This window comes from Sciurus vulgaris (genome assembly GCF_902686455.1).
Source record: "Sciurus vulgaris genome assembly, chromosome: 1".
Classification (NCBI taxonomy): Eukaryota; Metazoa; Chordata; class Mammalia; order Rodentia; family Sciuridae; genus Sciurus; species Sciurus vulgaris.
Window position 1 is genome coordinate 54171248 of NC_136461.1, and position 13396 is coordinate 54184643.

At 35.3% G+C, this 13396-nt stretch overlaps 1 protein-coding gene across 6 annotated transcripts in view; it reads left to right on the forward strand.

The window, feature by feature from the left end:
• LEPR (leptin receptor) overlaps positions 1-13396 on the forward strand; it is a 124119-nt gene that overhangs the window by 84599 nt on the left and 26124 nt on the right. For all 6 annotated transcript variants that reach the window (XM_079129662.1, XM_079129663.1, XM_079129665.1 and 3 more), the window contains 3 exons: positions 7476-7624; positions 8634-8793; positions 8904-8986. In XM_079129662.1, coding sequence (XP_078985788.1) covers positions 7476-7624; positions 8634-8793; positions 8904-8986 — 392 coding nt within the window. The remainder of the gene's footprint in view (positions 1-7475; positions 7625-8633; positions 8794-8903; positions 8987-13396) is intronic.

Consider the following 13396-nt stretch of genomic DNA (forward strand, 5'->3'; position numbering starts at 1 on the left):
AAATGACTTTAAAAATGGAGAAATTGAGATTTAGAGAATTTTAAAAATTCAAAATTATATTGCTTATAATACTATAATTACATTAATGATAGCAATATTACTATCTTATATAGAGTACTTTCCTACAAACCTCTATTTTCTGTCTTTATAGTTATTGTCATAGCTCCTTGAATCAAGTACTATATAATTATTGTCCATTGTTTACTTTCATAAAGTATTATACTATTGCTATTACCATTCAATCAGTGTAAAATAATAAATTATTCAAGTAAATATGGAAAAAAATTGTCCTAATTAGATGTACATGACAATAGAATGCATTTATACATTTTGATATATCATACATAAATAGAGTATAATTTCTCATTTTTTGGATTGTACATATTATAGGATCACATCAGTCATTCAGTTATATATGTACATGAGGTAATAATGTCTGTTTCACTCTACTATCCTTCCTACCCCCATACACCTTCCCCTCCCTTCACTCCCCTCTACTTAATGTAAAGTAACTCTATTCTTCCCTGGCCACTACCCCCCACACCTTATTGTGAATTAACATCTGCATATCAGAGAAAACATTCAGCTTTTGGTTTTTTGGGTTTGGCTTATTTCGCTTTAGCATAATATTCTCCAACTCTACGCATTTACCATCAAGTGCCATAATTTCATTCTTATTTAAAGCTGAGTAGTATTCCATTATGTGTGTGTGTGTCCATTTTCTTTATCCATTTATCTGTTGAAGGGCATCTAGGTTGGTTCTATAGTTTATCTATTGTGAGTTGAGCTACTATAAAGGTTGATGTGACTGTGTCACTGTAGTATGCTGATTTTAAATCCTTTGGGTATCGCCCAAGGGGTGGGATAGCTGAGTCAAATGGTGGTTCCATTTCAAGAATGGAATTTCTGAGGAATCTTGATACCACTTTCTATAATGGTTGCACCAATTTGCATTCCTACCAGCAATGTATGAGTGTACCTTTTTCCCAACATCCTTGCCAAAATTTATTGTTGCTTGTATTCTTGATAAATGCCATTCTGTTTGGAGTGAGGTGAAATCTTAAGAGTAGTTTTGATTTTCATCTCTCTAATTGCTAGAGATGTTGAACATTTTTTCATATGTTTGTTGATCAGTTGTATATCTTCTGTGAAGTGTCTGTTCAGTTCCTTAGCCCACTTATTGATTGGGTTGTTTTTTTGGTGTTAAGTTTTTTGAGTTTTTTATATATCCTAGAGATTAATGCTTTATCTGAGATGCATGTGGCAAAGATTTTCTCCCAATCTGTAGGCTCTCTCTTCACATTATTATTTCTTTTGCTGAGAGGAAGTTTTTTAGTTTGAGTCCATCCCATTTATTGATTTTTTATTTAACTTCTTGTGCTTTAGGGGTCTTGTTAAAGAAGTCAGATCCTAGGCTGACATGACGAAGATTTGGGACTACTTTTGCTTCTAGTAGTCACAGGTTCTCTGTTCTAGAGCCAAAGTCTTTGATCCACTTTTCATGCAGTGTGAGAGATAAAGGTTTAATTTAATTTTGTTACACGTGGCTTTCCACTTTCCCCATCTCCATTTGTTGAATAGGCTATCTTTTCTCCATTGAATGTTTTTGGCATCTTTGTCTAGTATGACATAACTGTATTTATATGGGTTTGTCTCTGTGTCTTCTATTCTTTACCATTGGTCTGCTTTGGTGCATGCAGTTTTTATTACTAAAGTTCTGCAGTATAGTTTGAAGTTTGGGATTGTGATGCCTTCTGCTTCACCTTTCTGGCTAAGGATTACTTTGGCTATTACTTTTGTTCTCTTACTTTTCCAAATGAATTTCATGATTGCCTTTTCTGTTTCCATGAAGAATGTCATTGGAATTTTAATAGGAATTGCATTAAATTTGAACAACACTTTTGGTAGTATGGCCATTTTGACAATATTAATTCTGCCTCTTCAGGAGCACAGGAGGTCTTTCCATCTTCTAATGTCTTCAATTTCTTCCTTTAGTGTTCCATAGTTTTCACTGTAGAGGTCTTTCACTTCTTTTGTTAGATTGAGTCCCAGGTGTTTTATTTATTTATTTATTTTTTTGAAACTCCTGTGAATGGGGTAGTTTTCCTAACTTCTCTTTCAGTGGATTCATCACTGATGTATAGGAATGCATTTGATTTATGGGTATTGATTTTATATCCTGCTACTATGCTGAATTCATTTATTAGTTCTAGAAGTTTTTTGGTAGAAGTTGTTGGATTTTCTAAATATAGAATCATGTCATCTGCAAAGAGTGATAGTTTGAGGTCTTCTTTACCTATTTGTATACCTTTAATTTCTTTCTTTTAATTACTCGGACTAGAGTTTCAAGGACAAATGTTGAATTTGTCCAAATGTGGAGTTAGAGGGCATCCTTGTCCCAGTTTTTAGAGGGAATATTTTCAATTTTTCTCTGTTTAGAAGTATGTTGGTCTTGGGTTTAGCATATATGGCTTTTATGATGTTGAAGTATATTCCTACTATCCCTAGTTTTTGTTTTGAACAAGATGCAGTGCTGTAATTTGTCAAATGCTTTTTCTACATCTACTGAGATGATCATATATTTCTTGTTTTTAAGTCTTTTGATATGATGAATTACATTGTTTGATTTCTTTATGTTGAACCAACCATGCATCTCCAGAATGAACCCCACTTGATTGTGGTACACTTTTTAATATGTTTTTGTAAGGGATTTGCCAGAATTTTATTGAGAATTTTTGGATCTATGTTCATCAGGGATATTGGTTCAAAGTTTTTTCTCCTTGATGTGTCTTTGGTTGTTATCAGGGTGACATTAGCCTCATAGAATGAGTTTGGAAGGGTCCCCTTCTTTTCTGTTTCATGGAATAATTTGAGGAGTACTGGTGTTAATTTTTCTTTGAAGGTTTTGGCTGAGAATCTGTCTGTTCCTGGATTTTTCATAATGGGTAGGCCCTTGATGGTGTTTCCTATTTCATTACTTGAAATTGTTCTGTTTAAATCTTGTATGACCTCCTGATTCAGTTCAGGTAGGTCGTATGTCTCTAGAAATTTGTTAATGTCTTCAATATTTTCTATTTTATTGGGATGTAAATAGTTTCAAAATAGTTTCAAAAGATTTTCAAAATAGATTCTAATTTTCTTCTGTATTTCAGTTGTGTCCATATTTTAGTAATTTGGGTTTTCTTTTTCTCTTTTTAGCATGGCTAGGGGTTTACCAATTTTACTGATTTTTTCAAAGAACCATCTTTTTGTTTTCTCAGTTTTTTTCAAATGTTTCTTTCAATTTCATTGATTTCAGCTCTGACTAATTATTTCCTGTCTTCTACTGTTTTGGGTGTTGATTTTTTTTCATTTTAGAGGGCTTGAGATGTAATGTTAGGTCATTTGTTTGTTGACTTTTTATTCTTTTAATAAATGAACTCAATACAATAAAATTTCCTTTTAGTACTCTCTTCAGTAGTAAGTACTTCAGTACTAAGTACTCAGGCCTTCAGTACTGTCCCAGGGATTTTGGTATGTTGTATCAGTATTCTCATTTACCTCTAAGTATTTTTTTATTTCATCTTGAATTTCTTCTACCATCCACTTATCGTTATAATAGTGTATTATTTAGTCTCCATGTGTTAGAGTAGCTTCTATTTTTTATTTTATCATTGATTTCTAATTTCAGTCCATTATGATCTGATAGAATGCAGGGTAGTATCTCCATTTTTTTGTATTTACTAAAAGTGACTTTGTGGCATAAGATATGGTCTATTTTAGAGCAGGATCTATGTGCTGCTGAGAAAAAAGTGCATTTGTTCATTTATGGATGAAATATTCTATATATGTCTGTTAAATCTAAATTATTCATTATATTATTTAGTTCTATAGTTTCTTTATTTAGTTTTTGTTTGGAACATCGGTCCAGTAGTGAGAGAGGTGTGTTGAAGTCACCCAGTATTATTATTGTGTTGGACTCTATTTGATTCTTGAAATTGAGAAGGGTTTGTTTGATGTACGTAGATGCTCCATCGTTTGGGGCATAAATATTTACAGTCATTATGTCTTGCTGATGTATAATTCCCTTCAGTAGTCTGAAATGACCTTCTTTGTCCTTTTTGATTTACTTTGGCTTGAAGTCCATTTTATCTGATATGAGGATGGAAACCCCTGCTTGTTTACATGATCCATATGAGTGATATTTTTTCCCATGATTTCACCTTCAGTCTGTGGATGTCTTTGTGTATGAGGTGAGTCTCTTGAGACAGCATATTGTTGGGCCTTGTTTTTTAATGCGATCTTCCAAGTCTGTGTCTTTGGATTGATGAGTTTAGGCCATTGATATTCAAAGTTATTACTGAGATGATTTGTATTCCCAGTCATTTCTGTTTATTTCTGACTTTTAAATGATTTAGTTTCTCCTTTGACTATTCCTTTAGTGTAGTTGGTTGGCATCCATTTTCTTTCAGAACTTGAAATATGTTGTTTCATGACCTCCTAGCTTTGAAGGTCTGGGTTGAGAAATCAGTTGAGATCCGAATTGTTTTCCCCCTATAAGTAATTTTCTTTTTTTCTCTCATGGCCTTTAAGATTTTTATCCTTATTCTCTATTTTAGTCATTTTCATTATAATGTGTTTTGGTGTGGGTCTTCTTTAATCCTGTACATTTGGGGTCCTGTAATCCTCTTGTATTTGATTTTCCATTTCATTCTTTAGGCTTGGGAAATTTTCTGATATTATGTCATTGAAAAGATTGTGCATTCCTTTGGTTTGTATCTCTGCCCTTCATCTATCCTGATAACTCTTAAATTTGGTCTTTTCATGGTATCCCATAATTCTTGAAGTTCTGTTCATGAATTCCTACCATCTTCTGTGCATGGTCAACTTTATTTTCAAAATTAAATATTTTGTCCTCATTGCCTGAGGTTCTGTCTTCCTAATGGTCTAGTTTATTGGTGAGATTTTCCATTGAATTTGTAATTTGTTTTATTAATTCCTTCATTTCAAGGATTTCTGCTTGTTTTTTTTTTTTCCACAATCTCTAACTCTTTACTGAAGTGATCTTTCACTTCCTATATTTTCTCTTTGATTTCACTCTTTATGTTATATTTCGCAAATCAGTTTAGCTATGTACGTTCTAAACTCCTCTTAAACATTTCCTCTACTGTCTTTTCAGTAGATTCTCTTATTCTGGTATCTTGGTTTGTTTGGGGTACTTTGTTCTCTTGTTTTTTCATGTAGCTTGTGTATTTTCCCATCTAGTTGTATGGATCTGAGGCAGTACAGATTCTACCTGTAGACCTGTATTGTCCCTGAAGATTTCCAGTATCCCGCCTTTAAGAGGGAGCCCAACATCAGTAGCACCCAGTGCAAACAATACACAGCCTCAAATCTAATAGCTCCCACCAAGGCGTCTACTGCACTCCTGCTATATACAGGAATGTTGAGCTCAATCACTGTCCACAATAAAAACAGAAAACTTGCCAATAGGTATTAGATTCTCAAATACTGGACAAAGAGAGAACAGAAATAGTGCAGGACATGGTGTTCATGAGGGCGAGAGAAGCCAGAAGCAAAAATCTGGAGGAAAAGTAAAAGAGGAGCCAACAGAGATTGGCTGTTGGGTGGAGAAAAGGGAGCAGTGGAATCTAGGAAAACAGATAAGTGAGAGTAAGAATATATACAGAGAATAAAAATTAAAAATATAACAATATACAGCAGAACTATAAAACCATATGTGTGTATTACCATCCTCAACAGCCTGGTGCGTGAAAAACACCCTGCTGCATATGGTGGAGAGTGTTGCCAGAGAAGAAAAAAAATAAAAATAAAATAAATCTTGGTGGAAAATTGAGAAACTGTCCCTGCCAGGGCCTGAAAGCTTCTCAGCCCTGTCTCTGACTTCCCACAGTACTGGCCTGCCTAGACTAATCCTGGCAGATCCAGTCACTGACCCACCAATCTGGACCCCAGGTGTCCTGGGTTTGGCCCTGTTGCAGTCTCAGTGCCACTGGCATTTGGAGAGAGACCACTAGGGATGAGCAATCCTGAGAATAGTAACTAGATAGCCGCAATCAGCACTCCCAGGAGGAAGACCCCATACACATCCAAAGCTGCAGCCTCCCCAACACTGAACCTCCAGGTCCTGGTCAGTGTCCCCATACAGGGGTGACTGCATCCCAAGATGGTGGTAAACCCTCTGGCACCCCAAACCCCAGACTCTGGCCAGTATTCATAATGGATGTGGTTTCATGCAACCAAACCTGGAGTCTCCCTGCAGCGGACCTCCGGGCTCTGTTGGAAACTGTAGTGGTGGGGGTCAGTGGCAGCAGGTAGAGGATCAGCAGCAGCTGCAGGCGTCAGTTGGCAGCAGGTAGGGGGTCAGCAGCAGCAGTGGCAGTGGCGGTATTGGCAGCAGCAGTGTAAATGGTAGAGAAAAGACCTCTGGGCGTCTGAGGCAGCGTGGAGGTCAGCAGACCTCCTGGTATCTGCAACAGCAGCAGCAGTGTCCAGAGAAAAGACCTCCGATAATCGTGGCAGCACGGGCAGCAGTGGCACCCAGAGAAAACACGTAAGGGCAGCTGCATACTGCACCCCCCACCCCAAGACCTCCAGACAATGGCAGCAGAGTCTGCCTGCATCACATTTCCATATTAATTTTTATTGTTAGGAGGAGTGGCCCTCAAAGTAAAATATTAAGAACTTAGGAAAATATATGTAGTTCACCTATTTCATACATGAGCTGAAATTTTGACTTTAGCTCTGAGAATAGCAACATAAAGAGATGATAAGAAAGCAAGGTAACTTTTTTCTCTGCATTTCTATAGTTTATTTTTTCTATTATGCCTTTAACTCTGTCTTGCCTATACATTTAAATTTTAAAATGCTGTTTTAAAACAGTCAGAGCTGGCCTGGGGAGATAGCTCAGTTGGTAGAGTACTTGCCTCATAAGCACAAGGCCCTGGGTTCAATCCCCAGCACTGCGAAAGAAAGAAAATTAAAAAATCAGGACATACTTAGTTCTGTTTTTCTGCTTATTAAAAACCTGTTTTCCTTAGATTGTACAAAACCAAGATTTTACTTGGAGAGACTATTTTTAATCATGACCTTAACCTAGACATCAAGAGAAGAGTTTGAAAGAGTATAAATTGATGGGTTTTTTAATCTTTACTTAAAGCTGCACGTAGAACAGAATTTACTGTAAATATTTATCATGTGTTCAGGTTGGTACCTTTTGCATGTAGAGCCCAATGTCTCAATTTCTAATCGGGTATCATTATTACCATGTGGGAGTGACATGGATGATGTTCTTTTTTTGAATCTTATCTATTTGCAAAACAGATTATCCTTTTCTTATGTATCACATAAAATTATAGGGGATCAGATAAGGTAATGAATGCTTAAGTTTTAAATAGATATTGATTTATAAATGAAGCATGAAAATAAACAATGTTTAAATTTCTATTACATAATATTATTTTTTAAATTTCAAGTGAAGCCACTGCCTCCATCTAGTGTAAAAGCAGAAATTACTGTAAACATTGGCTTATTGAAAGTTTCTTGGGAAAAGCCAGTCTTTCCAGAGAATAATCTTCAGTTCCAGATTCGATATGGCTTAAGTGGAAAAGAAATACAATGGAAGGTACATTTTACTTGGCTTGCCTCACTAAATGCAGTTTAATATAAAGTTTAAGAATTTCATGGCACAAGATTAATTTTATTGATATGAAAATATATCCTATCTTCTGTAGCTGTTTTCACTAATTAGATTGATTGAAGTCTAACCCTTTTAAGGACCATTATTTCCCAAAGTATGTTTTGTGGAACATTGGTCTTGTGAAATATTTCTTGAAAGAAGGTGGCATAGCTAAATAAATTTAGAAAACCCTGCATCACTCTATCTTCCTCATATAGAGTTGCTATGTGTAATGTATTTTACACATTAAAGGTTTGGAGAGGTAAAGGTCCTGCATTAAGAAACATTTCTGAATTTATTTCATCTCATGTTTCCCAAACTCATTTTTCTAAGAAACTCTTTTTCCTCTAACATCTATTAATATCTTTTAGCATACCAATGTTCATTGGAATGCATTTTGAAAGAAACTGCTTTTATTAGACAATCAGATTTGTTATCCATAGTGACAAGTGTGGGTATGGTGGCTTTCCATGTCAGCTTTTGTTATGACAGTGTGCAGAAATTGAGCAACATGAGGAACCCTAATTATGTCATCAGATCACAATGATTTCAATTAAAATGAGTGTAACAATTTATCTGCTTATGGAGGGAGATGAAATGTAGATATTCTCTATAGAGTCCTCTCTGACCACTAAATTAAAATTCAGAGAATTCTTTGTGGACAGAGAATGCGAGGACAAGGATTAGTAATAGGATAAAAGAATGCTTATAAAACAAGGTTGTAAGTGGACCAGTCCAAAAGAAAAGTAAAGAAATATGTAAAGAAATACGTAAAGAAATCCTTGACTTGAAGGCACTTAGTCCAATCTTAAAATGACTATTTCTGAAGCGAGAAAATACAAAATCAGTTGTCTCTTAATTTTGAAATAGTGTGAAGGTTTTAAATAAAATGCATTTATTTTTAGATACGTGTGTGTTAATAATGATCAGCCTAATGCTTTGACCTGCTTCACAGGTGCATGAGGTGAATGATGCAAAATCAAAATCTGCCAGTCTTCCAGTGCCAGACCTGTGCGTAGTCTACGCTGTTCAGGTGCGCTGTAAGAGGTTAGACGGACTGGGATATTGGAGTAATTGGAGCAGTCCAGTCTACACAGTTGTCATGGATGTCAAAGGTCTGCAAGGATTATGTGTTTCGAAAGTCCACAAGTGTGTGTTTCAAATGTGACTCAAAATATTCCTTCTCAAAACCCATGGATAACTCGGGCTTCTTGTCATTTTACAGTTCCTATCAAAGGACCTGAATTTTGGAGAACCATTAATGGAGATATTACTAAAAAAGAGAGAAATGTCACCTTACTCTGGAAGGTATTCCTGCTTTTTATGTTATTCTTAAATTTTATTTATTTATTCTTTAAATTTTTTCAGTTGTAAATGGACACAATATCTTTTTATGTATTTATTTTTATGTGGTGCTGAGGATTGAACCCAGTGCCTCACATGTGCTAGAGGAGCACATTACCACTGAGCCACAAGCCCAGCCCGTTTTTATACTCTTAAAAGATATACTTATGGTTCATAATCCTATCATTATTAATCTCTCAAATGATCTGCAATCCCGTATTTTCACTTCATTTTTTTAAATGTGATTGCAAGAAGGTAGGATGTATAGTGACTGGAGCATTGGCATGAAGTTAGTAGACTTTCATCCTTTTCTCAGCTTATCTTTTTGTAATTATGCTATTACTACTACACTTAGACTCTTTGGGCTTCATTTTACTCATCTGTATAAATGTAAGATCGGATCAGATGATGTTTGACATTTCTTTGAGTTCCAACACTTTATTGTATTTAATCCTGAACAATGTAAATGTGGTCTTCCCTATTGCCTCAAAAGCATCTGAGACATATGAGACCATTCTATTAGATGACATATAAATAATGGATGTTTCCATAAACAATGGATATTGAATAGAAATTTCAGAGCATTCTTTCTCCCAAATGAATTGATTTCTATCCCAAGTGAATAAATTATTTGATCAGAAGATAGCAAATTTAAGAGTGATTTAGGAATAAATTAGCGTTTGTATCACCCTAAATGTGAGACTCAAGTTCAGTTCCCAGGACTGATTTAACATGTTTGAAAGAGGTTTCCTGATTTAAGATCAATCCCTGTATAAAAATTAGGATGTATAAGAATTTATGTACCTTTACTTTGTAAATTTAATAACAAACTAATTTAACTTAATTATAATTTTATTTAACTAATAAGTAATGCAATTTCTGAATATTTTCCATTTCAATATTTTTAATTTAAAGTTTGCATTAATAACTGACACTTTTAAAAAACTTTATTTTATTTAAATTTAAAGAGCCACAAGTAGCTGGTGGCTGTCACGATATACACCTCAGCTCTGTGTGTTGATCTGAGGGAGGGAGATAGATTACATCTTTCAAGGAACTTGAATGACTTTTATTAGCTGAATTATCTTTCATTGATTTTGTTTTGTATAGTTTTATTTTTGTTTTCTGAACCGAGGTAATAGGTCAGGGATTATGGTTCCTATTATTTGTGAGTTTTCCAACACTAGTAAAATACTTACAAGGAGAAGGAAAGATTTAATTTAGCTCACAGTGTCTGAGGTTTCAGTCTGTGGTTAGTTGGCTCCATTGCTTTTGGCTTTGTGGCAAGGCAGAACATCATGGTGGAAACTCATGCTGGGGAAACTGCTTATCTCATTGTGGTGGGGAGGCAAAGGGAGAGAAAGAGGGCAGGGTGGTGTCCCAGTAACCTCCTTCAAGGACACACTCACAATGACCTTAATTCCCTCCACTAGACCCCACCACTTTCCAGTGGCACCACAAGCTAGTGACCAAGGTTTTAACACATGGGCCTTTGGGGGACCTTCAAGATCCAAACCATAGATGCTCCCCAGGCTATGCTTCTCAGACTCTGGGGTAAGATTTGCCCAAGGGTTTATAACGGATAAGCCACAAGACCACAGGATAAGAATGGTACTTTAAAAAAAAAAAAAATCATTTCTCTGGCTTTCATTTAAATAAAAACTTCATTTGGGGTTAGATTTACAGAGAAATAGCAAAGATAGTACAGAGAATTCCCATCTAGCCCATATCAAATTCATAAATAACACTTTACATCAACATGATACTTTTGTTGTAAGTAAGCAACGTGTTATTATTTATGTAACTTCTTAATTTACTCAGATTCAGATTTCCTTAGTTTTTACTGAAGGTTGTCTTTTTGTTCCACCCAGTATAGCACATTACAATATAAGTAGTCATGTCCCCTTATGCTCTTCCTGGCTGTAAAAGTTTCTTAGATCTTCTTTGTTTTTGATGAACTTGACATATTTGAGAATTACTGTCAGGTATTTTGTAGACTTTCTCTCAAATGGATTTTGTGGGATGTTCCCTAATGTTTACATTCCTTTGATGGGAAGGGAAAGACCACTGATGTAAAGAGCCATTCCATCACCTCATATTAAGGCTGCATACTACCAACATGATTTAACATAGTTGGTGCTAATGTTGATTACTTGACTGAGGTAGCTTATCAGTTTCCCATTGTTCAATTACTCTGTTTTCCCCTTTCCATGTTGTACTTTTGGGAATAAAGTCATTATGTTCTGCCACTGCTTAAGGAGTGAGAGCTGTGTTCGACCTTCTGGAGGGTAGAGGATCTAACTAAATTATTTAGACTTCTGCATGGGAGATTCATCTGTTTTCCTACATTTATTTATTCATTTGTTTTTATCAGTATGAACCATACATATTTATGTTATACTTTGGGTCATGATCCAATACAGGTTGAGTATTCTTTATCCAAATGCTTGGGACCAGATGTATTTCAGATTTTGAAGGTTCTTTCCTTTTCTTCCTTCCTTCTTTCTTCCCTCCCTCCTTCCCTCTTCCTTTCCTTCCTATTAGTGCATTATAATTATACATAATATTAGGGTATAATTTGACAAAATTTTACAAGCTTGGAATATAATTTGCTCCAATTCAGTCCCCAGTACTTCCCCTTTTCCTCCCCTCCTCCTACTCCTGTTCCCTTTACTCAACTGGTCTTCTATTTATTTATTTTTTTTAAATTAATAGATTAAAGATATCTCATAAAGGACTTTTAACCAAATTACACAGAGATCTTAAAATGTCCACAATAGGAAAACAAATAATCCAATTACATACATCTAACCAAAGCAAACATACTAATGGCAAATAAAAATATTAAAAACTATATAATGTAGTTTGTCATTAGGGACTTGCAAAGTGTGATAACTATGAGATACCATTCCACACCTAATAGAATGAGTAAAGTAAAAACAAAACAAACAAACAAACAAAAAAACCCATGAAAATACAGATTGATGGTGAGGATGCAAGACAGCAAGAATTTTTATTTATTGCTGGTGGGAATGCAAAATGGTCCCACCACTTTGGAAGAAGGTTTGGCAGTTTCTTACAGTGTTAAATGTAGCCTTACCATATGATGCAGCATTGCACTCCCAGACATTTATCCAGGTGGTTTGAAAACTTTATGTCCACATAAAAACTTGCACGTGAGTGTTCAAACAGCTTCATTCATAAATCACTCTAAACTGGAAGCAACCAGATATCCTTCAAAAGTGAAACTGTTCTAACACTGAAATGGTAGGTACTTTGCACTGCACATTTCCAAAACCCATGAACTTTATAGCACAAGGAGTGAAGCTGAATGCATGTAGATTTTTTAAAAATTCCAAGGAGGTTGGAACATCCCAGGATGAAATACAGACCATGACATGGGAATCTATCTGTATTACAAGTGTATGAAGGTGGTTGGAAAAAAGTCCTAAGTAACTGGAAAGGTGTGGAATTTTAAGACTAAAGGTGAAAGAAGCCCCAATAAACGCTGAACTCTAGTTGATGTGTCTCTCATGAGGGTATAGGCTAACAGTTTTGATACCACCATACATATCCCAGAATGGAACAACTAAGTAAATGAACAGCAGATGATGAGATACAGATTTCTCACTGTTGAAATGGGAGGTTACAGATAAAGAAGGGGTGGAGGCTAGAATGATCCATTTGGTCATTAATTAGAATTGGAGATATGGTCATAGATTTGAGTTGGAATATGAACTTATATTTAGCTTAATGTAAATGGACTCTTGAGGGAATATTTAGAGATGTGTATATGCAGGAGTTAATTCACATGTACATTTTATTGATTTGTAAGCTAAGAACTAAAAGTAATGATGCTCACGTGTAAGGAGCACGCCCAGATTTTTTTCTAATTCCATGATCCAATGAAAAGAATGGGATCTTGAGAGAATGGCTAATGTTAGGGCTCGGGCAGGAAATGTATAAGATGAGCACAGAGCATCATGTAGTAACAGAAAAGTAGGGACATTTATCAGTTTTGATGATTACAAAAATAAATACTTGTATATTAAAACTGACATGGGTTTTTCAAATAAAATCCAAAGTTTGCATAACTTTTTAGATATTTCTTTCTTGCGATAGCTGCTAACATTTTACTCCCAACCTGTGCACGTGATTCTAAGTGCTGCAGGGATATATGTATATGTGTTTATTTTTCTCTCTCATTTCTGACTTAAAGGCATATAAGTGGGAAAAAATATGAAAAGTGGTGTTCTAGTCTGCAGTCAACTTTCTGTGACTTTATGAGGGATTGGAAGCTTTTACTCTTACCTCTGACAGTGAAGGTGATTGGGGAGGTAGGGTATGTTTTTAAGCTCCATAGAATAGAAGAAT